This window comes from Dreissena polymorpha, chromosome 13 (assembly GCF_020536995.1).
Source record: "Dreissena polymorpha isolate Duluth1 chromosome 13, UMN_Dpol_1.0, whole genome shotgun sequence".
Lineage (NCBI taxonomy): Eukaryota > Metazoa > Mollusca > Bivalvia > Myida > Dreissenidae > Dreissena > Dreissena polymorpha.
In genome coordinates, this window is record NC_068367.1 from 40,645,221 (window position 1) to 40,672,376 (window position 27,156).

At 35.6% G+C, this 27,156-nt stretch overlaps 1 protein-coding gene and 1 long non-coding RNA gene across 2 annotated transcripts; one reads left to right on the forward strand and one right to left on the reverse strand.

The window, feature by feature from the left end:
- Positions 1-3,568: 3,568 nt before the first annotated feature.
- LOC127854609 (T-cell immunomodulatory protein-like) lies at positions 3,569-22,779 on the reverse strand. The gene is made up of 15 exons (XM_052389672.1): positions 22,755-22,779; positions 21,789-21,989; positions 19,469-19,503; positions 18,616-18,706; positions 17,608-17,696; positions 16,864-17,018; positions 14,951-15,101; positions 13,491-13,540; positions 12,037-12,209; positions 10,805-10,848; positions 10,324-10,402; positions 8,491-8,609; positions 7,257-7,339; positions 4,999-5,116; positions 3,569-3,732 (listed from the first exon to the last, which is right to left on the reverse strand). Exons 1-15 carry the CDS (start codon positions 22,777-22,779, stop codon positions 3,673-3,675), a joined length of 1,473 nt encoding a protein of 490 aa, XP_052245632.1. The 3' UTR covers positions 3,569-3,672.
- A 774-nt stretch (positions 22,780-23,553) lies between these two features.
- LOC127855179 (uncharacterized) lies at positions 23,554-26,947 on the forward strand. The gene is made up of 3 exons (XR_008037384.1): positions 23,554-23,705; positions 24,295-24,364; positions 26,800-26,947. It is a non-coding gene; the product is annotated as an uncharacterized LOC127855179 (long non-coding RNA).
- Positions 26,948-27,156: the final 209 nt, after the last annotated feature.

A 27,156-nucleotide genomic window follows, 5' to 3' on the forward strand; every position in this document is an offset into this window, starting at 1 on the left:
TTTTCTGTATTATCTGTTTCATTGTTTTTTGTTAAAATAAATATGTTGCAGTAGATAGTCCTGTTTCTGCGTATAATAAGATATAAGGTGAAATATTTCGGCGACAATAACTATACATTTTCATAATGTATAGAACTGAAATGTCAAGCTGGATTTTTTCCACAATTCTCCGTAGTCTTTCGTGTTTGAAAATGTCAATCTGTAATCTTATTTGTTTCAAACCCTCATTGCAGAGAAGTAAATTATATATAATGAACATGCACATTTTAGCGTTGTAATTGCATTCGTCTGTTGTGTCTTCATTTGATTCATTCATCATAAAACAATGTTGAAAAAAAAAACGATACGTGCTATTAAGAGTGTGTCGTTTTCCCTTCGTGCTTGAATGGTCACAATGTCGATAAATGCGGTATATATGTATCCCGGAAATAGCAACTTTGTCGAAAAACCCACTAATCTACAGGTACAAATAAACATGACCCATTTATAATCCTTTTAAAATCACACACCGTATCAACCGTTATTATTTAAAGTAGGCTATCATTGGTTGATTTAATGGACCAGCGTTGTTTGTACCGGGGTTATTAGTGGGTTTTTCTAAACTCGTGCTTTTCCGGGATCAGTCTCACACGTATTAAACGAGAAAGATCCTCCTTTCATGCCTTTTATACGTTTCTTAAATGTACATAGAAATGACACATTTCTCTTCAGACAATTTTACAACATATTTTAATTTGAAAACTTGTGATTTTAAAAATAATCGAGACTCACCGTTATAGATTTATTATAATTTATGATAATTTACGAGTGCGACGGTTGTCCTGACGGAGTGTTATTTCTCCAGTCTTCAACTCACATGGTGGTAGTATAAGCAGTGTCTTTTAGTCACGCTTAGCCACTCTAGTTATGTCTTATAGTCACACTGTAATTTTAACCTTTAAGTTGTGTCTTGTAGTCACACTTTGTCAGTCTATTTGTAGTCAAGTAGTTCATAAAAGGTTAAACCCCAAAAGAAGTGTCCGAAAGGGGGACAGGTGACCGTGAGCTGCGGAATCCGAATGAATGGAATGCGCATTAAGTAACATTGTAAACAAATACATTATTAATAAGAGGACGTTAATGTAGTTTTTAAAGTATTTTGGTTAAGTAAGCTTTTTTTCTTAGGCTGGAATCCCACTTGTTATTAGTTATTAGTGGGGTTTTCTAAACTCGTGCTTTTCCGGGATCAGTCTCACACGTATTAAACGAGAAAGATCCTCCTTTCATGCCTTTTATACGTTTCTTAAATGTACATAGAAATGACACATTTCTCTTCAGACAATTTTACAACATATTTTAATTTGAAAACTTGTGATTTTAAAAATAATCGAGACTCACCGTTATAGATTTATTATAATTTATGATAATTTACGAGTGCGACGGTTGTCCTGACGGAGTGTTATTTCTCCAGTCTTCAACTCACATGGTGGTAGTATAAGCAGTGTCTTTTAGTCACGCTTAGCCACTCTAGTTATGTCTTATAGTCACACTGTAATTTTAACCTTTAAGTTGTGTCTTGTAGTCACACTTTGTCAGTCTATTTGTAGTCAAGTAGCTCATAAAAGGTTAAACCCCAAAAGAAGTGTCCGTAAGGGTGACAGGTGACCGTGAGCTGCGGAATCCGAATGAATGGAATGCGCATTAAGTAACATTGTAAACAAATACATTATTAATAAGAGGACGTTAATGTAGTTTTTAAAGTATTTTGGTTAAGTAAGCTTTTTTTCTTTGGCTGGAATCCCACTTGGGGCATGCATCAACAATACTGTTGCATGGTATACATTTTTTTTCATAATGTTATCAATTTAAGATCTGCGTAATGCGAAAATGTATATTAAGCTGCATGGTCAGACTAGCTCCAGCCTAGCCTTTGCATCCCCGCATTCGGATCAGGAGATACCCTGTCCACTTATGAGGCAATAAAACCTTGCGTGAGATCTAAGTTTAGATCCTTAAAAAACTGCACGCTTGCTTGGATAGGGAACACAATGAGGTTCACAGAGGTGTGGACTTGTGACGCCTTACATCTATGATCTGTAAGTGCTGACTGGTGTCTACTGATCTGTTTCCAGCTTTGTGAATGTTCATTGTATCATAGAACATGTTTAAATGTTATCATATAATATGTTTTAGTGTTATTTATAAGCGCTTACATTGTGTTTCAAAGAAAATGCCAAAGGAGTATTGTTTCTGTGCCAAAAAGATATTAAACACTCGTATGTTTATAGACAAAATGTTGCGCCTTTAAAGGTTCAGTTGTTAATTTTGCAAAATATCTCAGAAATATCCTATATCATATAAAAGTCATGTTTCTATTTTATTATTATATGATTGACTGAAATATTTAAATGATCAAACAAGAAACTGGATCATTAGAAACGCAACTTAATGCACTTGTTATATTAATTGTGTCCTCTGATTGAAAGTGTATGGCTTTACACAAACACCTACCTAATTTTTGAAAGGAAAGCTTGTGGCATTTGTATGTGAGGATTATTTAAAGACGAAAGTCATAAATCATAAATGTATATATTTACATAACAATACTTTTTCAAACTAGAACATCTGTTCTGGTATGACTTCAGTTAAATTATTGCATTAAATGTTTTGTTTTTAAGTGCCAATGTTTGTCTTTTGGCTAGGTCGGTCGGTGGATGGGATGGTAGGTGGGTAGTTAGGTGGGTGCGTGGGTGTTTTTAGGTAGGTAGGTAGGAAAGTAGATAGGGGGGTTGGGGTAGGGTGATGTGGGTTTGGGGTGGGTTGGGATGGGGTTTGGTGGGGTGGGGTGGAGTGGGGTGAGGTGGGGTGGGGTGGGGTAGGGTATGGGGGTAGGATAGGGTAGGGTTGGGTAGGGTTGTGTAGGTAGATCAAAAACACTTTGACATGTACTCTAGTATTTAACGTTACAGATTTATATTTGTGTTATTAGAATTATGAAAGTATCAATTTTGTGGAATTCTTGAATTACTTCTTACTTACATTTTGTCATCAATGGTTAGTTTTGTTACTAAGCAAATGCTTATATGAAAATTGCTCTCTACTGTTGTTTAATGGTAAATGAACAACCATACCAAGTTCTGAAGCATAGGACTTAAAGCAGAAGGAAATGAGCCTACGTGATAAAAAGCCTCACATCGGTTACTGATCTATAAAATCAGATCAAATCAAACTAAAACCTGATCAAAATTAAATAAAAAATGTGAAAATATGTTAATGCTTGCATTTGTTTGCAATTTAAATGTTACCTAAATGTCACTATGTTGTGCTTGTATTGCTGATTAATAGTTTCAGAACGCTTATTTCATACTTAATACTTTAAATTAAGATTGAAAAGTGTCTTCATTGAATAACTTATAAAACATACATTGGATGTCAGACAAGAAATATAAAGAAAAAAGAAAAAGAAAACCGAAAATTAATTATTAGCATATAACATTATTATTTTTATCATTCATTCACATACATGCAAACAAAATGTTGATCATAATAAATAAATAAATAAATGGACATAACGATAGTATATTTTTGAACTGAATGATAAGGTAATCACACCATTTGGCATAATCAATGATAAAACATGAAGTTATTTACAAACATTCATTAACAGTTCAGATCTAACTATCACTGTGTACATCACATGGCATCAAAGTGGAATTTCTGTGCTTCTTGACGCTTCTCTTTTCTGTCTTCAACCTTAAATAATAAATATGAAATCACAAGACCAGTTGAACAGAGAACCATTTAATCATTAACAAGTATTCATCATACACAAAAAAGCATTCTTGAATAAACATATTATGGAGTATCATACTAACATACTTAAAACAACCAAACAAGACACTTTTGTTAATTTCATGGCAAACTATCATGTTTAAGTTAGTGATGGAGGGACCAACACTTTAAATTAGTGATCAAGGCACTGTAGGAAATATTTGCATTTTTTCAAACCACTGAAAAGGTTTTTATCATGTGCAAGTCCAAGTTTTAGGAAAGTGATAGACCAGAAACCTTTTATATGAGAATCTGTTTCTTCTATATTTTAGCATATACAATGAACAAATGTATCCCTTGAAATAAAAAAACATTACTCTGTAAACTATATAACCAATTTCAATGTATTTAAAAGAATGTTTTCTCATATTGCTATGCAATATATGTCTGAGATGGAAAAGAAGTGTTGTGATCCTAAAAGTTTATTATTAAAATATAAAAGCACAGAATATAATGTGCAATTATTATGACCTTTAATGTCATGCTTAGAAGAATATCATAGTACTGTTTTCAATCATATATGTAAAATGTGAAAACTAGTGTACACCTATATTGTTCACACAGATGAAGAATGTGACACTCTTGTTCACACATATAAAGAATATGGCACCTTTGTAAACACTTTTGAAAAAAGACACATATATTTCACAATTCAAATACTGACACCTTTTTTACATTTATGAATGATTACAATTTCATGCATGTGAAGAATAAAATCTATTGTTCACTTCAAAGACAACTTATATATATTTGTTTACATGCATTTAATAATGATTCATTGTTCACAAATTATAACCATGGACATATAATACATGGTTCACTACTTTAAAGATTGATACATATTTTTCCCAGACATGGCTAATGAGATCTTAATTGATACCAACACGAAATATACTGCTTATGAAATATAGGGTCCCACAAACCATGACACCCTAAACAACACTAACCAAGCCCTATTGAACTCCATTAGAATAAATTATACTCTTAAAATGTTTCATAGATTTGCTTTTGATTTTGTTTTTAAACATTGTGCACAAAGTAAATGAGGTCATAACAGTATATATTTAGTGAGGTATGCTTTAATCAATTTTATTTGCTACCAGTAACGTTATTATAATATGTCAGTGCATAAAGGTCAAGGCCAGGTTCATATTAACAAGCTATACAATCCCATCAGGCTGAACTTACCCGATCCCTCCAGTGGAGTATAGCAACAATGCCAGCTATGAAGCCACACGCACCCAACAGTGCTGCCCCAGTGAGCATCATGAGACGACTGGGCATTACAAACAGCTTACTGCTCCATCTGAAACAATACTCACACAGTCCATAAAAGGCTATTATTCCTTCGTAAAACAGGGGCCTTATATAGGGTATTTCGCAAAACAGAATATCCTTAAAATGATGCTATTTCCCCAAATTGTATGTTTATCTTTGAAGATTTATTTTCCCTTCTCTGTTTTGATTATGTATTTTCCCCATAAATGGAAGGCCCTTACTCCCAAAAAAAGCCTTGTAGAAGGACATATGCAAAAGTATAAGGAACTGCAAACTGAAATGATTTGACTTAATATAGTTTGTCGACACCAAAGCTCATTTTGCTTTGATTTTGTGTGCAAGGCCATTAAAAACAAGACCTGTGTTTGTGAAACACAATGCCCCCTACTGCGCCGCTTTGAAGCAATATATTTGAGCTTTAACCTTGAAGGATGACCTCGACCTTTCACCACTCAAAATGTGCAGCTCCATGAGATGCACATGCATGCCAAATATCAAGTCGCTATCGTCAATATGGCAAAAGTTATGACCAAGGTTAAAGTTTTGGGACAGACACACAGATACAATGACAGAGAGACAGGTAAAAAACAATATTCCCCCGATCATTTGATCCGGGGGCATGAAAACTGGTGAACATTGAAATTAATGTCTGCTGAAATCAAAAATTGTTGTCAGATAGTTATGTGAACACGGGTCCTGGATTTGTATGGTAAAACTGACAATTAAGGCATGTTATTCTAAAATTATGTATGATGAATATAAAAACAGTTTTTACTCCTCCGAATATTTGCTATTCCGAACTAGAGCTTTGTCACAGACGTGACGTATACCCCCACGTGCCGAATTGACACAGAGTCACAGACTATTTTGCTGTCTTCACAAAACAAGAGGATCTAATTTATGGCGATTTTTAAGAATTATTATGCCATTATCATTTATGGCCATTTTTGACCTTTGAACTCAAAGTGTGACCTTGACCTTGGAGACATCGATATAATTCTTTCGTGCGACACACCGTCCAATGATGGTGAGCAAATGATTTCAAAATGTCACAATGAGCGACATAGTTATGGCCCAGACAAGCTCATTTATGGCCATTTTTGACCTCTGAACTCAAAGTGTGACCTTGACCTTGGAGATATCAACGTAATTCTTTCGCGCAACACACTGTCCAGTGATAGTGAATAAATGTGCTAAATGATTTTAAATCTCACAATGAACGACATAGTTATGGCCCGGACAAGCTCATTTATGGCCTTTTTTACCTTTGAACTCAAAGTATGACCTTGACCTTTGAGATATCGACGTAATTCTTTCTCATGACACACCGTCCAATGATGGTGAACATATGTGCCAAATGATTTTAAAATCTCACAATGAACAACATAGTTATTGCCCGGACAAGATTACGGGACTGACCGACAGATCGACCGACCAACAGACAGACCGACAATGTGACTCCTATATAGTCCCCATTACCAATGGTGGGGTATAATTAATAAAACATTTAAAGAAAGATGACTAGCATCTAGGAAGGTATCCACATGTAATTGCTTCAATGCGGATATTACTTAACATAACAAATAACAAGAGCTGCGTCTGTGAAACACAATGCCCGCTACTGCGCTTTATAGTCCCACAGCAGATATTTTAGAGAAAACAAGGCCCATTACTTAGTAAAAAATCAACAGACTGTAAGGAAACTCACACTTCATCTCTAAGTAGACTCATATACCAACAATCAGTTCAATATCTGAAAGCCTTGCGTAATAAACCTTCAACAAACATTTATTATATTGAACATTTCTAAATCCAAGGCCCATAACTTTGCCAAAAATCAATAGCATGGAACGATTTTCACACTTCATCTGTAGGTTAGTATGTAGGTAGACTCAGATACCAAAAATCATGCTTAATATCTTATTATAAAACCCATCTTTATCTTTTTTTTCACGAACATTTATGAGTATTTCATGTTTGCATTGAATTTATTTTTTGCTGTTTACTAGACATTTTTGGTATAGTTCATAACAACAAAATCAGTGGCAAGCTTACATTGAAAAAAAAGACAATCATATGATGGAAGGAAACCTGAAGCAAAACCAATTATTATACAAATGTTACAGTCAGCAGTCTTGAACAAGAATAGGGAACAGAAATATGCTAACTTTGATGGGTCCTGTATGGGGTATGGAATGATAACAAGCTGGGAGTTGGGAATCACCGACTGGAATTCATGATTGAGCTGCTTCTGAAAACATATCAAAAATATTTTAAAGAATTGTACTACACTCTGGTAAAATGGGGTTTTATGCATGAATGTTAACTCGCCCTCAATGAGCCTCTGCAATTCACACAGGCTTATCAGGGTCAAAACTTTCAATTTACAAGATATATTTTATTTAAAGGAAATCTCTTCTTTGCAAAAATCCAGTTCAGGCAGAAAGTGTCCTCCCTGATTGGCATGTCGGATCACATATGCAACTCTGGGAAAACACTTTGCAAACATGAATTAAGCCCTGTTTTCCCAAGCAAGGCTCAAAAATAAATTAAGCTTCTTTTGAAATGTGTTATAAATTATTAAATGAGATAAGTATGCTTACAATACTGAAAAACCTCTCCAGATTTTAAGTTTTAATTTTTTAAAACTTTAAATATTTTTATGATTTAACATGTTTAAGTTATGAATGTATCGTGCTGTTCAATGCAATCTTATTATCAGTGTATTCTTAAAATTAAGGTCACATGAACAACTTCAAGGAAAAAAAGAAATTTTTTATTAAACAACTAAAATGGACTTATCAGTTTGGTTTGTGCTTAGCAGCTAAAATTTTAAAACAAATGAGAAATGTGTTCTGTGGCAAAGTCTACATAATGTAATTGTATAATAGTATAAGAGGCTGTGTTCAATAAACGCAGATGCTCCCGTTGGAATTCTTTCAGTATTAACTTATTTGCCCATTTGAATAAGTCTTAGATCAAAGTAAGGACAGTGTCAAGTTGAAGATGAGGTGAGAAGATGTGACTTTGCTGAATGTTGAATGAAAGTAGCAAGGCCTTTCAGTAGGTTGTATTGATGGGTTAGGGTTAGGGAAAAGAAAATTGGGTAAACTAATAATTTTGACCTTCTGACTTAGTCTTAGTCCAAAAGTAGGAGTATTTCAATATTAAAATTAGGTCGGAAATGTAGGTGTTTTGACAATTTTCATAGTCAACTTTCATGTAAATATCAATGAGTTATTCATGTGATATGAAATGAATCCTTTCGGGTTAACCTTGTACAGACTGACAGGGCAAACAAACAAACAGGTCAAGCGCTATATACAAATGCTGTGAAATAGGTGAAATGCAAATTTGTAAAACATATCATGCAATAGTCATCTTACAGAAATGACAACTTACTGTAGTGTTTGTGGCAATGCCAACTTGCAAGGAGTCCACAAAGTTTGGCGCCTGTCCCAGACCAAACACGTTGTATGGCAGTTGTAAGGGGAGGTATGCTGACTGGGATAACTGGTAGGCTGGAAATGAAGAGAGCCTCATTTTGGAAAATCAGAGCTTAATGCAGGTGCCGTCCCAGATTAGCCCGTGCAGTCTGCACAAGCTTGTAAGAGACAACACTTTCCGCCTTTACAGGATTTTCCTTCATGAGATACTGTGTTTAAATAAAAATTCCATAGAGCGAAAGGTGTGGTCCCTGATTAGCCTTTGCCAACTGCACAGACTAATCAGGGACAGCACTTTACACACATGCATAAGGCCCTGTTTTTCCAGAGCAGTACTTGAGAGTGAACAAAGTGGGCCCTTAAACCCTTTGGTTAATGAGAACTAATGTAAAGATTAATACACTCATATATTTGATTATCTTCCGTGAATTTAACACAATAAAAAATCAGTTCAATGTATTAACAGATTCTGCAGAACTTAGCTTTTGTAGCGATGCATAAATGCCAATAAATAAAGATTCCGAATTTAAACCCTGTTTTCTTCAAACATTAAGATTTTAAACAACTAGACCATAGAAGCAGCCTCAAAGCTTAAAAGTACAGGCCATAATTGTAAAGTTTCAGATATAAGATAACCTGCCTTTGGAGTTTGCATTCATTTGTTACATTATAATCTTTTTTCACGATCACTTGGAAATACAAAAAAAAACATTTGCACACTTGTAATTTGATACTTTGCCAACAACAGCCCATAACTTGACACAAACACGCTTGGGATTAAGCTAACTTTGAAAGACAGAAAATGCCCCTTCAATCTTAATCATGGCCAAATTAAGAAAATTTAATAAAACACTTTCAATTTTAACAAGAGTCATGTTAACATGGCCATCCCTGCCGAAATGTGTTTGCTTGTATGAGAACATTTGTTTTAGACAGTAGAATAATAAATAAAAGGAGATAATTAAAATACTATGGCGGATAGAGTTATGGTTTGTGTTCACTGCACTTCTCCTAGTTGCCATCTGTTTATATTTCTAGTTTCAAGTAAATCCCTTTAGTAGATTTAGAGTTATGCTTCGGACAAAAACTTACTTTAAAATTATATAAAGGCAAATTATTCAAAAACATAGGTAGATAGAGTTATGGTTCTTAGTCACTGCACTTCTCCTACTTTCCATCTGTTTATATTTCAAGTTTTCAAGTAAACCTTTCAGGCGATTTAGAGTTATGCTCCAAACAAAAAATAACTTTGAAATTATATAAAGGGAGATAACTAAGATAGATAGAGTTACGGTTCTTGGTCACTGCACCTCGCTTAGTTGAAATCTCTTTATATTTCAACTTTTTATGTATATCCCTTCAGTAGATTTAGAGTTATGCTCCTGACAAAAATTTAATTTTAAATGAAATAAAGGGAAATAATTCAAAACCTAAGGTAGATAGAGTTATGGTACTTAGTCACTGCACTTCTTCTACTTGCCATCTGTTTATATTTCAAGTTTCAAGTAAATCTCTTCAAAAGATTTAGAGTTGTGCTCCGGACAAAAATTTACTTTGAAATTATATAAAGGGAGATAATTCAAAAACTAAGGTAGATAGAGATATGGTTTTTGATCACTGCACTTCTCCTAGTTGCCATCTGTTTATATTTTAAGTTTAAAGTAAATCCATTGAAAAATGTGTAGATATGCTCTGGACAAAGTTTCGGACGGAAGGACGGACAGACAGTCGGATGAGACCAATAACTATACCTCTCCGATATTTCGGCGGGGATAAAAAACATGCTTACCAACTTTCTCCTGATTTTTACCCTTCACATCTATAGTTTTGTAACGTATGGTAGGGCCGGGCTGGTTCACACCATAGGGCTGAAATATATTAACTGATTTGAAATGCTTTTTGAAGCGATACATTGTGCGGACAAAAGATGACAAGTTTATCATACTAGATCGTGAAACTATGGCTAATTAAACTGGCTGGAACATGTTTTTTTGTATACACCACATTGCATGGTTGCCAATCAATACACCCCTACTCATTAAAGGGTATACTGATCATCAAGACCTTTCATGTTTAACTTGAGCTTCAATAAAAAGCTTGAATCATTGATGGGTTTGGTATTTAAATAATTCTTTATATTTAATAAATTGAGCAATGTTCATGGTATAAACAAATAGAATATCGGTTCCAATTATGTTAAATTAGTGCTTTTGTATTGACAGAAAATAAAATGTTGAAACGAATATTTATTCTGTTTGTTCATGATTTACCTTTCTATTATCTGGGCAATCATAGTTACATCTACCACTGACAACTGAAAAGAAAATAGAATTTTGGCTTAAAAGTTACAGTATCATTAAATTAAGAGCACCGCATAACGGGTGCCAAAGCTCTACTGGGGGTGCAGTTTTGAATAAATGAAAGATTGTCAGATTATTTTTTTTAGAGGTCACATTGACCTTGACCTTTGACCTAGTGACCCCAAAATGGGTGTAGCGTGAAGAACTTATTAAAGTGCATATACATATGAACTTTCAAAGTTGTAGGTGGAAGCACTTTGATTTTAGAGCAAAATGTCAAGGTTTAAGCACGACGCAGATGGCAGACGTCAGACGACAGACGACGAGCTGGCTATGACAATACCTCGGGTTTTCTCCGAAAACGGCCAAGCTAAAAACAAATAAAAAGGCAAAAATGAAGGAACAGTAACATTTAAATTAACTCTTCTAATGTTATCTTCTGCCATTTAGAATTTGCCTAAAATATTTCGTTATATGGCAGACATCAACATAAGCTTTTCTTCACATGAACTTAAAACAGTTTACATAGAAATAAATTTACTAGGGGCTTGTTTATTCTTTTTTGAGTGCATTTTTTTTATCGTTTTCATCCGAGTAATTACCAGGCATAAAAAGCTGAAATTTGACAAATCTTTATAATAAGGATGCAACTTTAAGACGGATCAGTAAATTTTAGAAATATAAATCCATAATTAATATGGGATTTATTATAGCTCCCCCTAGCATGTCGGTTCATTTAACATCGCAAAGAGTGTACAAGTGCTTTTACATGAAAGGCAAATAAAATAATATATTTCAAAAGATCAGACCAGTGAAGCACAATTTTAATCAAGTCTTATGTTTGAGGTCAATTAGTCAGATTAATCTTGAATTAAAAATATTCAAGGATTATTTCACAACACTAAACACACAAGCATTAACCCATTCATGCCTAGCGTCCTGAAAAAAAGGACATTGCAAACAGCGTAGACCCAGATGAGACGCCGCATAATGCGGCGTCTCATCAGGGTCTACACTGTTTGCTTAAACGAAATTCTGTAAGAAATATTCTAAAAATAGAAATAAATATACCAGAAACCCCTGGAAATAAAGTGATCCAATTTAGAAGGATGGGAGAGTCCACTGGGCATAAATGGGTGAACCTATCTGGCCAGTTTATCTAGAATGTGACTCATATTGTGAACTATTCCAAGTGAGTTTACCTGTGACCTTCATAAAGCAGGCATCATCAACAAAGTCATGTTCAGTAGCACCAATCACAGGCTGACCCTCTGTGTTCAAACTGGTGTAAACAATCTCAAGGATCCCATGAAATAGCAAACACAAGTAGAAACATGTGAAAAGCTGATATAACTTGTGTTTACTGTATGTAAACCTTTTTCAGTCAGACAGCATTGGGCAGTATCATATTTCAGTCATTTAGCAGTGGCAATAAAACATGTTTTTGCCTTTTTCTTGATAGGCAAAGCCAATCTAAGCAGTTAACGAGAACTTAGTGCCAATTGTGTTTTTTTGTACTTTGTTTAGCTGTTTCCAATAATATTTCGGTCATAACATCTATGACTGCAACAAACAGCTGCTCAAGATATCACAAATTAGTAAATGTTGCAGATCAATAGTTGAACAATTGTTATCATAATGTGTGACACAATACTGTAGATTATTATTATTGTATGATAAAGATCAATATACCACAGGTCTGTAAATCATAATCATTTCAACAATAATAAGGTTAGGAATAGATTCATGTTAACCCTTAATATTCCACAACATGTACATTAAGAAGAAAATGACTTTGGCTATGCAACCCTATTCTATGATTACCACTGATTAATAAATGTCTAATTGGACAACAAAATTATTGACTAAAAAGTAACAACAGTTAATTTATAGTTGAAAATCACTGAAAAAGCAAAGAAAGGAAAATTGGGACACGTTCTTGGAAAACTATCTGAATGCATATGCCTAAGGGACTTTTTCACATTTTGGTAAATTGACAAAATTTAAAAAAAATGTTTGACATTCGCATTTTTCATTGTAGTTTTGATATTTGTGAGGAAACAGTAATACAGAACATTTACCATGCTTTATAATATCCATTATATACATCTTTTCAAATTTGATGATTGAAAAACCTGCAAACTATACAGCATTGCGAGCCGAAACGATTGAACAATTTGTAGAGTTCTGTTGATGTCGTCATATTTTGTGACACTACAACGATTGCTTATACAAGGTATAAAATACATCATTCATTGTATGAGCACAGATGGCCGAGTGGTATTAGCCTTAGACTTTTACTCCAGGGGTCAGTGGTTTGAGCCCAGTTGAGGGTTGCTTTCGTTCTTTCTTTAATTGTATTCTTGTTTTTTTTACTGGAGCTTTTAAGATCCAATTTTTACTTTTATAAGTATAAAGCATTTAATGACAAACTTCAATACATGCCAACATCTGTGAAAAGGTCCCTTTAAAGTGTTGGATAAGGGAATTTTCAGTTAGAAGAGACTTCCTTTAAGCCAAAAAGCATAAAAGTGGAAAGTGTCGTCCCTGATTAGCCTGTGCATACTGCAAAGGCGAATCTGCGACAACACTTTTTGCACATGCATAAGCTCAGTATTCCCAGACCAAGGCTTCATTGCCTTTAAGCAGGACGTACATTGTCTCGGAGATCGTAGAAGGCAGGAAGGAGAGATCTCGAGTCGTGTCCTTCAATCCATGTGTTCCAGTTGATCTCAAATGTGCGGGAAAACTTACCAAAATGTGAAAAAGTCCCTTAGAAACATTTAAAAAGCTGAGATAACTTGTGTTTACTGTATGTAAACCTTTTTCAGTCAGACAGCATTGGGCAGTATCATATTTCAGTCATTTAGCAGTGGCAATAAAACATGTTTTTGCTTTTTTCTTGATAGGCAAAGCCAATCTAAGCAGTTAACGAGAACTTAGTGCCAATTGTGTTTCTTTGTACTTTTTTTTAGCTGTTTCCAATAATATTTCGGTCATAACATCTATGACTGCAACAAACAGATGCTCAAGATATCACAAATTAGTAAATGTTGCAGTTCAATAGTTGAACAATTGTTTGTGTACATTATCATAATGTGTGACACAATACTGTAGATTATTATTATTGTATGATAAAAGATCAATATACCACAGGTCTGTAAATCATAATCATTTCAACAATAATAAGGTTAGGAATAGATTCATGTTAACCCTTAATATTCCACAACATGTACATTAAGAAGAAAATGACTTTGGCTATGCAACCCTATTCTATGATTACCACTGATTAATAAATGTCTAATTGGACAACAAAATTATTGACTAAAAAGTAACAACAGCTAATTTATAGTTGAAAATCACTGAAAAAGCAAAGAAAGGAAAATTGGGACACGTTCTTGGAAAACTATCTGAATGCATATGCCTAAGGGACTTTTTCACATTTTGGTAAATTGACAAAATTTAAAAAAAATGTTTGACATTCGCATTTTTCATTGTAGTTTTGATATTTGTGAGGGAACAGTAATACTGAACATTTACCATGCTCTATAATATCCATTATATACATCTTTTCAAATTTGATGATTGAAAAACCTGCAAACTATACAGCATTGCGAGCCGAAACGATTGAACAATTTGTAGAGTTCTGTTGATGTCGTCATATTTTGTGACACTACAACGATTGCTTATACAAGGTATAAAATACATCATTCATTGTATGAGCACAGATGGCCGAGTGGTATTAGCCTTAGACTTTTACTCCAGGGGTCAGTGGTTTGAGCCCAGTTGAGGGTTGTTTTCGTTCTTTCTTTAATTGTATACTTGTTTTCTTACTAGAGCTTTTAAGATCCAATTTTTACTTTTATAAGTATAAAGCATTTAATGACAAACTTGAATACACGCCAACATTTGTGAAAAGGTCCCTTTAAAGTGTTGGATAAGGGAATTTTCATTTAGAAGAGACTTCCTTTAAGCCAAAAAAAGCATAAAAGTGGAAAGTGTCGTCCCTGATTAGCCTGTGCATACTGCAAAGGCGAATCTGGGACAACACTTTTTGCACATGCATAAGCTCAGTATTTCCAGCTCAAGGCTTCATTGCCTTTAAGCATGACATACATTGTCTCGGAGATCGTAGAAGGCAGGTAGGAGAGATCTCGAGTCGTGTCCTTCAATCCATGTGTTCCAGTTGATCTCAAATGTGCGGGAAAACTCCCCACAGTTACTCATACATTCCTTGTTGAACATAAGCACAGCCCGATGTAGGTTTCTGCAAGCAAGCAGATCTTCATGCAACAGAAATATTTTTGTAAATATCCTTAAAAATATTGCCTTCCTCCTTTAGAAATTGTCAGTTATGAGTAAACATAAAATTTAGGAAATTATTAATAAGTGAACAAAGAACATTTTGCTTAAGTCAACAAAAAGATGACAAACAAAAACTTCTTTTCACTCTATTTCATCTTCAGCATCACATATTTGGACCAAAGTACATTTTAAAGCCCGCTTCTGCAAGAAGCCTTAAAAATACACTTTACAAATCTTGACAGTCAAGACAGAAATTTATGTTTCATATAATTTTTTTAATAAATACTTTTAAAACGATAATCTTATTTTTGAAATGATAATGCTATATCAGCCATTGATATTTCCCTTTAATTTTCAACCAGTAGCAAACTACCACCCATTTCAGTCGCCTTCTGGAAAAACAGGGCTTAATGCATGTGCGTTAAGATATCATCACATGTTAGCCTGTGCATTTAGTACAGGCCCAGGGACAACATTTCCACCAAAAATGGATTTTTTCTAAGACCAGATTTAAAACAACAAGAGATGTGTTTGTCAGAAACACAATGCCCCCTATTGCGTCACTTTGAAATAAAATTTCAATATATCATTTGGCAAGTTTAGAAATTATCTCCCTTTTAAAGCTTATTACTTCCCTTGGATTGCATTTTTTTTACTTTTGACCTTGAAGGATGACCTTGACCTTTCACCACTCAAAATGTGCAGCTCCATGAGATACACATGCATGAAAAATATCAAGTTGCTATCTTCAATATTGCAAAAGTTATGTTAAAATTTTAAGTTTTCGGACGGACTGATGGACGGAGGGACAGACAGTTCAAATGCTATATGCCACCCTACTGGGGGCATAAAAAAACAACATAATAGTGGAAAGTGTCATCCCTGATTAGCCTGTACAGACCTCACATAGCCTGTACAGACCTCACAGTGGAAAGTGTTATCCCTGATTAGCCTGTACAGACCTCACAATGGAAAGTGTCCTCCCTGATTAGCCTGTACAGACCTCACAGTGGAAAGTGTTATCCCTGATTAGCCTGTACAGACCTCACAGTGGAAAGTGTTATCCCTGATTAGCCTGTACAGACCTCACAGTGGAAAGTGTCCTCCCTGATTAGCATGTACAGACCTCACAGTGGAAAGTGTCCTCCCTGATTAGCCTGTACAGACCTCACATAGCCTGTACAGACCCCACATAGCCTGTACAGACCTCACATAGCCTGTACAGACCTCACATAGCCTGTACAGACCTCACATAGCCTGAACAGACCTCACATAGCCTGTACAGACCTCACATAGCCTGTACAGACCTCACATAGCCTGTACAGACCTCACATAGCCTGTACAGACCTCACATAGCCTGTACAGACCTCACATAGCCTGTACAGACCTCACATAGCCTGTACAGACCTCACATAGCCTGTACAGACATCACATAGCCTGTACAGACCTCACATAGCCTGTACAGACCTCACATAGCCTGTACAGACCTCACAGATTAATCAGGTTCGACACTTTATACACATGCATTAAGACCCTCTTTTGCAGACAGCAGATCATATAGACTTGCACAAGTGTATTTGTACACGAGTGACAACGATGGTGGTCGGACACATGAGCTGGCCCAGATAGCAGTAAAAGTGCGCGCTGACTGCACAGGCTAGTTTGGAACTTTATGAAAATGCGTTAAGCCCCATTTTCTTAAGCTCTGCTCATATAATCCTTACCCATTGCCCACTACAACCAGAAGATCAGGGTGACTATCCAGGTTGAAGTCCCCCACCCTCAGGGTTGGGGGGAGGGGCAGGAGACTAGAAGGCTGGCTGGGGATGAAGCTCCATTTGACAACTCCATTGTCATAGTTCACAGGAAGGTTCATCCACTGGAAGTGTAAGTTACATGCATTTTAGCCTTGCTAAAAAAAAACAGGGTTAAATGCATGTGCGTAAAGTGTCATCCCTGATTAGCCTGTGCAGTCCACATAGGTTAATAAGGGGCGACACTTTTCGCTTGGACTGGATATTGGTTTAAAAGATACTTCCTTTAAATAAAAAATCCATTAAAGAAGAAAGGGTCATCCTTGATTAGCCAGTAAAGATTGAACGGGCTAATCTGGGACGACACTTAACACACATGCATTAAGCCCTGTTTTCCCAATGCAAGGCTCATTTATAAAGTATTCAATTTTCTGTTGCAAATAATATTTGATATAATATATTTTATCATACGAATTTTATATCGTGTAAAAAATATAATAAATTAACTTCAAAACAAATGGATAGATGAATGTAATGGGAAATCGTGCAGGACTGGTAACTTTAGATTCAATACTTGCTTCTTTCATGTGCTGTATTAAATTGGGAACCCAAACACAGCTCACCACTTAGCATAATAAATGTTTTTGCAAATTTCTGTCAAATTAATAAGAAATCACAAATATGTCTATAAAATGGACATGAGCAACTTGCCACCTTATTGCCATTGTAGACAAGCAGAACACTCTGAGCACACACATCGTCTAAACAGCCTGGTAAGAACGGGTCAACTGTTAAATCTCCATCTGAAAAACAAATCTTTGAGTTGCGATCTGGGGAAAAAGGGCTTAATACATACCAAGTGTAATTCCGGGTTAGCTTGTGCAGGCTGCAGAGGCTTATTTGGGAAACTTTATGCTTTTATGAAATTAGGGTTTAAAAAATATTCTCCTGAACTGAAATCCAGTGTACACTCAAAAAGTTGTCCCTGAAAGGCCAATCTGGGACGACACTTTACGCACATGCAAAAAAAAACTGTTTTCTACGAGCGAGGGTCATTTATTAGTAATGTTTGGGGCTGTCCAGATATCAAATTAGAGCAAATCACATTTTGTGACTCTGAATCGATTCCTTCTCACAGATCATGTGAGCTAAGTTTAAACATACTTATTTTACGTATTATTTCATCGAAAACCTAAGGCTTATTAAAAATGAAATGCTCTTTAATTCTTTTGTGTGTGGAATCAGTACTTTGTGTAGTTTATGAGGATCTTAAGAATGCTCCCACACTGGGGATCAAACCTGTCACCACAAGGTAGGAAGAAGTCATGTGAGTTTGGTTTGTGGTCACCATACTTGACAGGTGGGATTTCCTCCCAAAACACAAGAACACAACAAAATTGTATGCTGGTATTTATCAGTGAAAGCTAAATATCAATTAAGTGCAGCCATATTTAAAATTCATCACAATTTAAGTGAATGTAGCAACTTTATCAGGTCATTATGCTGTGACACACTTAGCATCCTCACATAAAACAGCCTCAGACACAGACAGATTTCATAACCTATAAACAACATATGCATGTAATCTAGATTTTTGTGTAACTGATAACTTTTTACAGGGGAATTTCATGTCATTATCATAAAAAAAAATCAACAGATGAATGTCAAATTTAAAGAAACTTCCGTAACAGAGTTATATTATAACACTGTCAGCAATCTTACCTAAATCTTGGAAAGAAATCTGGCCAAATACTTTCAGTTGTTTTTCAAATGTTACTGGTATAGTTGTTCCGTTCCATGTCAAAACACCATCCTGAAAGTGTGACAAATGACTAAGTAGGTATTTTCAGGATTATCAAAACTCGGCAATAAAACATCAAAATTTAAGTGAGTCTCACTTTGGAGAACTGGGCTCAATGCATGCGTGTCCCAGGGATGACACTCTCTGGCGTGTCCCAGGGATGACACTCTCTGGCGTGTCCCAGGGATGACACTCTCTGGCGTGTCCCAGGGATGACACTCTCTGGCGTGTCCCAGGGATGACACTCTCTGGCGTGTCCCAGGGATGACACTCTCTGGCGTGTCCCAGGGATGACACTCTCTGGCGTGTCCCAGGGATGACACTCTCTGGCGTGTCCCAGGGATGACACTCTCTGGCGTGTCCCAGGGATGACACTCTCTGGCGTGTCCCAGGGATGACACTCTCTGGCGTGTCCCAGGGATGACACTCTCTGGCGTGTCCCAGGGATGACACTCTCTGGCGTGTCCCAGGGATGACACTCTCTGGCGTGTCCCAGGGATGACACTCTCTGGCGTGTCCCAGGGATGACACTCTCTGGCGTGTCCCAGGGATGACACTCTCTGGCGTGTCCCAGGGATGACACTCTCTGGCGTGTCCCAGGGATGACACTCTCTGCTTAAATGGTATTTATCGTTTAAAGGAAGTCTCTTCTTAGCAAAAATTGTATGTACACCAAATGTTTGTTTGCAAGAGACTGCCTTTATCCATAAAAGCTCAAAAGGTTGTCCCTATTTATTAACAACCATTAAACAAAAATGATCTTAAGAAACATACCTCAAAACCCAAATCATTCTCTTTCTTTTCTCTACCTCTCCCAAGAGGTCTGGTATCATGTCTGCATTATAACTGTTAAGAAAACAACAAATTGTTATCACAACAAGTTATTCTGAAGCATAACAAAGTTAATTAAAAAATGATTAGTCATAGTGGATATGGTGTCCATTCAGCAAGCAAGGTCTATGGTTTGATAAGATCTTTGCTTAAGACGCAAAGAAACTGGACAATGGTTCCACCAGCAAAGATGACTCAAGTGTCCTACTGACCTTTAAAAACAAAAAACTACAGGTATTTAATGTATATTATTGCAACTATCAATATTGTTTTTCATGCCTTTTTTAAAACAGCAAGAATATGAGTATATGTACATTAAACAATATTTTTCTACTGTAGTTCTTGAAACTTGCACAGCTAATTCAAAATAAACACAATGACTTACTCAAAAACCAAAGGCTGGTCGACCATCTTTGGTAATGCAAGGTAAGTTTTCTAAAAATAAAAAAATGTGCAGTCTTAACTGTAAACTTCTTATTTATATATCAATATAATGTTGTATTATTTTTACTAGCCGGCATATAATAATTGATATTACTGCATGAGTGTTTCCAAGGCCATTCCTTACAAATTAAGTATAAGTTTTTCCCATAAATCAAACCTTATGTTGTACCTACATGTAAATGTATAATCCTTTTTCTTACACAAGAAGTTTAAGCTTTACCCATAGGAAACAGACCTAATAATTTACCTATAATCCTGAGGTTTTTGATGGAGTCAAGCTTAAAAAATTTAGTTGAACAAAACATACATCAAAATTGTGAAGTCTACAGTGTTGTTGTTTTTTTGTTGAAATTCAGTCCTGTAGGATGACCTATTTCCAATCGAAAAAAGTATGTATTTTTCCCAAATGGGACCTAACAATTCCCAATTGAAGGTTACAAAAAAATAAAAATTAATGAGTCTTTACAGTTTAATTCATATCAAATCCAGCTCTATAAGAACTTTAGTAAATGTAATATTGAAATCACTTTTATTCTCAAATTTAAAGTATTTGTTAGCAAAAAATAAACAACACTAATTTCCAAAACACGCTATTTTTCCCAATGCATTATGGGACCCTGCCCCATTCCAAATATGGTGATAAAAAACACTGATCTACTAACCATCCATGAAACTTCATAGAACATTGTGATGTGATTAGTACAGGTACACACAGGCAAATGCAGGCCTTTTTCTGCCTATCACACGGGTCTGATAGTTGGACCCATTCCCAATGCCAAATATGCATAATTTTTCCCAATTCTCAAAAAAAATCCCAATTAAAAATTTTTTTTTTTAGAAAGAAGTGTCTTATGACTTATGATTATAAGACTCTATATCTCAATTTTATTTTTAAACAAGCTACAAAATATATAACCATAATTTATATGATTTTTTCCAAAATGACTGGAAAAAACCCTGCCCAAATAATGCTTTTGTTGATGAAAATTCTTCCCAATTTGGAAGATTTCGCGACTCGAAAAATCCCAATTTTGCTAGGTACTTTTTCCCAAAATAGACAGAAAAAGGCCTGAAATGTATTTACGATAGCCTATAGAAACCTTTGACCCCCACTAAATGTACATCATTCATCATCAGACAGTGGACTTATTAAATAACTTCATACAGGGCTAATTGTTTTTAATGAAAATTCAATACTGCTCCAGCAGCTGGAGTTTCACTTCTTTATATTGCAGTAAGAGAAGTTTAATAGTAATTTACTCCTAGTTGCTGACACAGGGCTAATCAACAACAATAACAAAAGTTCCAAAATTTCCAGCATTTCAACAAGTAGAAAAAATCAAGTGATATTTTAAGTTTCTCTGTTGTTTTTTCTGCAAGTATTGGCATCAAAACACTTTTAAACAAGAGCACCGCATAACGGGTGCCAACGCTTGACTGTGGGTTCAGTTTTGAATAAATGAAAGCTTGTCAGAATTGTTTTTTTTTAGAGGTCATAGTGACCTTGACCTTCGACCTAGTGACCCCAAAATGAGTGTGGTGTGTAGAACTCATCAAGGTGCATCTACATATGAAGTTTCAAAGTTGTAAGTGAAAGCACTTTGATTTTAGAGCCAATTTTAAGGTTTTAGCATGGCGGATGGCGGACGCCGGACAGCAGACTCTGGACGGTAGACACTGGATGGCGGACGACAAGATGGCTATGACAATACCTCGGGTTTTCTCTGAAAACAGCTAAGCTAAAAAGTGCTGATCTTGAATAGACATTCAAGTTTTTATTTCATAGTTTATAGTTCTAAATAATAAAATGAGCAGAGACCTGTGTCTAAGTTTCCTTCATTGCCCCAGTAAATCCTACAAGTAACAGCGCTGTTTTCTTTTCCAGGAATTATTGAAGTGATCAGGAGGTCCATCTGCAGGTCACCATCAAAGTCTGCAGGAACTACGCTGGATATTGTAGCATTTTCCTCCAATGTAGAATTCTCCATCAGTTTCTTATACTCATACTTTTTCTCACTATCTGCCAGATACACAGACACATATGAACCTAAAATGATATTAAATAACATTTTATTAATACAAAAATGTGTCACTATGTGTATGTTTTTCAATTTTTGTCAATTTTATGAAAACAATTTTTTATTCATGACATAGTTAAAGCAATTATTGGTTTGCAAAATGTATCGTATTCAGTAAAAAGTAAGTAGAAAGAAGCCATAAATCAAGTTTGCTTTGACCATTCATTTGATGGGAATGGTGTCAGGTGATTGATATGCATACATGCCATACGTCCCGATCTCGGCGGGACAGTCCCGCTTTTGGGCCCTTTGTCCCGATATGAGACGGTTTGTCCCGACATTCGTAAAAAACGATGTATGGTCTATAGGTTCCCAATAAAATTCGCTATTCAAGCTCTGTTTCGCTAACACTTACTCCCGCTAATCCCTTTATTGCCCCCAATTAACAATCCGATTCTACTTATCGTGTGTACCAGTGTTGTTTATGACACCTTATCAGCGATTTATCGGCTAATTATTGTTTGTTTTCATCAGGCATTCACACCATGGTGGTCTTCAAGATAGTGGTCGCTTATTGCTATCGATAGTTGTATTATAATGAAATAAATGTTGAAAATGTGTTTATTTTTGTATTTGTTTGAAACGGTTTACAAAACAATTGTTTTGTAAAATTAACTCTACGTCATTAATGAGTATTTTACATTCAATGTTTAGTTCATAAATAGCGGGATAATCCGATTGTGCAATATACCAAAATCGCAACAAACAGTCCAATAAGTGATACCCAGTCATGTCTTGTGTAATTGGGTGTCATTGTTATAAAAACAACGAGGTGCTATGCATGACAGTTTGACCCTACTCCAATTAAGCTAAAAACAACGAGGTGCTATGCATGACAGTTTGACCCTACTCCAATTAAGCCGCGACAATTGACAAGTAACAAACTGCGCATGGATACATGCTTAAAAAAACATCGCAACAAACAGTAAAAGTGGTACCCATCTAGTCTTGTGTTATTGTAATGAAAACAACGTGTTGGTATTCATGACAGTTTGACACTACCCCAATACAGCGCCTGACAATTCACAATTCAGTTTAATCTGTGTATATAAGAAGAAAACAAAATATGAATTATTAACATTAGAGAAAAATAATTCGAGTAAAGCATCCATAGACTTTTTTTATGAAAAATAAATAAAATCCATAGACTTCTTTTGTCCTTTTGTTTTTGTTGGTGTAAAAACGGTTGAGGCGTTGTTGAGAGTTAAAATGAACGGTTTGCTTCCACCAAAAACCTACCTCGGAAATGTGTACGGCCGCGCATTCCGTGTGTAACTGATGTAACTGTTCGGTAGATAGTTTACTGTAACCCGTACTTTCAGTGTACTGGATAGCCTCCCCTGCGTTAATGTTTGCCATTGAAATTAATATAAGGTCACATAACCCCTAAACCGGAACTCCTGTTTGCAGGGTTACATGCAGTCAGTTTGATACTTAGCACACATTGTTGAGTGCATGCTGCCTAGGATTTGTAAAATACATTACAAATGGTTGGTTTTGGTATCAACTTGAAGGTATATTTGTAAGCAATAAGAAAATAAGCCATTTTTGTGCTCTACTTTTTGTGTTGATGGTTCCCGGCTTTGAAAGTAGGTCATACTATTTGAGCCCAAAATGGTTGTCTGCACAGCTGTCAAAACCGGTTTGCCTATTCTAAGGTAAATATTTTGAGTTTGCGCGTATAGAATTTAATGACATGCATTTTTTTCAAGAGATTATGCATTAATCTTTCCAATGATGTAGTATGATATAGTGGGTATGCGCTTGATCATGGTAAAAATTGATATCGAACTTCAACTATTTTATATGTAATATAGAAGGAAATTAATTGCGCATGCGTAACCTATAATGAGTAGTTTTGTCGTAATGTGCTAGATTTTGTACTCTAAATAGATGAATATTATCCTCGTTGTTTGCTATTGTATTATTTTATCAAACTGTTATTGTTATGTTTTAGATTCCATGCTTCATATCAGATGTTTTATGTCTTGAATAAAAGTATCAAGAGTATTTGTTAGTACTATCCTGACTACAGTAAAGGTGAAATGATAGATCGTTTTAGGTGTCCCGCTGTTTGGTCAAATGTCCCGACAATTTTTTATGTAATGTCCCGCTTTGGCCCTAAAAAATTATGGCATGTATGTTGATATGTTTATTCACTAAGAATGTTAATCCATCTGCCCTTGTCATTTTATGGACTTTTCAATAAATGCATATTATCAATCCTTACATATTTTTTTCCTTCAGGCCATACTGGTTCAGGCCATACTGGTTCAGGTCATACTGGTTCAGGCCATACTTGTTTTGCCAGAATTGTGTAAGTTGCATACTATGATCTGTGTATCTTCTTCTTGTGACAGCATTCTGATAGGACTTGTTAATCATTAGCAGAGATGAAATACAGAAAATTCAATGCTAATAATAAAATTCACATTACCGGTAAGTTAATGTCTGGTTTAATAACAGCACTTTTTAACATTTAAACATCTTGTTTGGAAGGCGGATTTAGAACTCTGCAAGTAAAGCCGGCGGATTTAGAACTCTGGAAGTAAAGCTTTTTCGTTGTTATTTTAGCGGCCCAATGAAACTGTCACCAATGTTGACATACTTAAATTAGTAGAATAAGAGTGTTTTAAAATAAATATCTCCTATTATTTACAATTGTATTGTTACATTTTAATCCCCAATGGAGTTTATGCTACTTCATGGTGACAATTATCAGTGTCCTTTCTAGAACGGGTGATTGCGCGATTCGCTCTATTTTTCAAAAGATTGCACACATTTCCAGCTTATGTGTGAGAAAATTTGCACACTCGATATCCATGTGTAATTTTTAAAGAGCAAAGTGATATCAACTTCACCAAAAATGTTTAAAGCCGATTTACGATCGTTTGTCAATTACATGTATATCATTACGCAATTTATAGGGGGAGCGTTGTTGTGTTGGAAAGTCAATATTGTCAAATGAGAGCACATGCTTTGAATAAGCAACAGCATTCATAGACAGTCAATACCTGCAGTGAAGTAGTTGCCGTTAGTGCGTGGTTTTGCAGCAGTTTATTGGCTTTGTTATACATACCACACTTATCGGACCCTACTGTTTACACCTTTACGATGAAATCATGGCAAGTTAATTAGAAAACTGATGATGGGAAACAGGTGTTATGCTTGCATAATAAATGTATTGTCAAAACATTTATTCGACATGTTAAGTGTTTTTAAGCAGTTATAGTTGAATTTATTACACCCAACTGTAAACGTTTTATTGAATTCTTAAATGAGCGTTATTAAACTTGTAATCCTTAACACACGTCCGAGTTTTAATGTTTACGTGACGTTAACAAATTCTTGTAAAAAAAGCACAGTGCTCATGTATATCGTGTTGATAATTTGTCTCAGTTAAAAGCGCGTGTAAATCATGCTACATGTACAACGTCATGACAACCACATGGAAAGAGTGGATGTATCGTTTTATATATCACAATCTTGTAGCGCTGCACATTGGATATCATGAAAAGCATGCAAATCAGTAAATGTTTTTTATTAATTTAAATTATACAAAGCTACTATGTGATAACAGATTTACGTTTTTTAGTCAAGTTAGTGCAATACTATGGAAACAGCAGTTACTATAGTATTTCACAGTCACTGACCTGACAGTATGCAATAATGTAAAACAAGAGGGCCAAGATGGCCCTATTTCGCTCACCTGAGAGGAGTCGGTTCATTCAATCTTAACCAAATGTCAAACTTGACCTAGATATTGTCCAGACAAACATCCTGGTTCAGTTTCATCATTATTGCATCTGCGAGTCATGATCAATGTACCTATGAAGTTTCATGATCCTAGGCTTAAGCATTCTTGAGTTATCATCCGGAAACCATTTTTCTAAGTTGAGTCACTGTGACCTTGACAGCCATTGTGTGAATACGTTATTTGGAACTGTGACCTTGACCTTTGACATAGTGACCTGATAATCAATAGGGGTTATCTGCGAGTCATGATCAATATACCTATGTAGTTTCATGAACCTAGGCATAAGCATTCTTGAGTTATCATCCAGAAACCATTTTACTATTTCAGGTCACCGTGACCTTGACCTTTGACCTAGTGACCTGAAAATCAATAGGGGTCATCTGCGAGTCATGATCATTGTACCCATGAAGTTTCATGATCCTAGGCATAAGCGTTCTTGAGTTATCACCCAGAAACCATTTTACTTTTTCAGGTCACTGTGACCTTGACCTTTGACCTAGTGACCTGAAAATCTAATAGGGGTCATCTGCGAAGTCATGATCAATGTATCTATGAAGTTTCATGATCCTAGGCATAAGCGTTCTTGAGTTATCATCCGGAAACCATTTTACTATTTCGGGTCATCGTGACCTTGACCTTTGACCTAGTGACCAAAAAATCACTAGGGGTCATCTGCGAGTCATGATCAATGTACCTATGAAGTTTCATGATCCTTGGCATACGCGCTCTTGAGTTATCATCCGGAAACCATCTGGTGGACGGACAGACCGACATGAGCAAAACAATATACCCCCTCTTCTTCGAAAGGGGGGGGGGGCATAATGAGAAAACTGTAATGGTTTTGCGCGTAAAATGCACGTTTCTAGTTTTTGCATTTATATGAGGTGTAAATACATTGATCTGCTTTTCAAAGTGTGTATTCGGCGGGGGTAAGATAAGTAGAAGGAGAAAAAAGCTGTTGATTTTCAACCAAGTAGCGTTAAATTTATTTTAAGATCAGTTTCAAGTTCGTGTCAGATGGGACCCTAACACGATCCGGTTCCACTGCTGGAGAAGTATGGCGCAACGTTTACGGATGCCATGAAGATTGCTCAATTTAGCCGTTCCGTTGAGACTGAAAATCGTTGCATATTAAAGAACTTGGAGCGACTGAATAATAATTTTTTATATGTATGTGTAAGAAACCCCGTTAAATACAAACACACATGCCTAATTTGTCCATTTATAATTACTATTCATAAGAAAATACATTGTGTTAGATTAACAAGGAAAATACTGATGATTTGCAAGATGATGATGATGGTGGTTGTGGAAATGGTGATGGTGATTGTGATTGTGGTTATTGTCTTGGT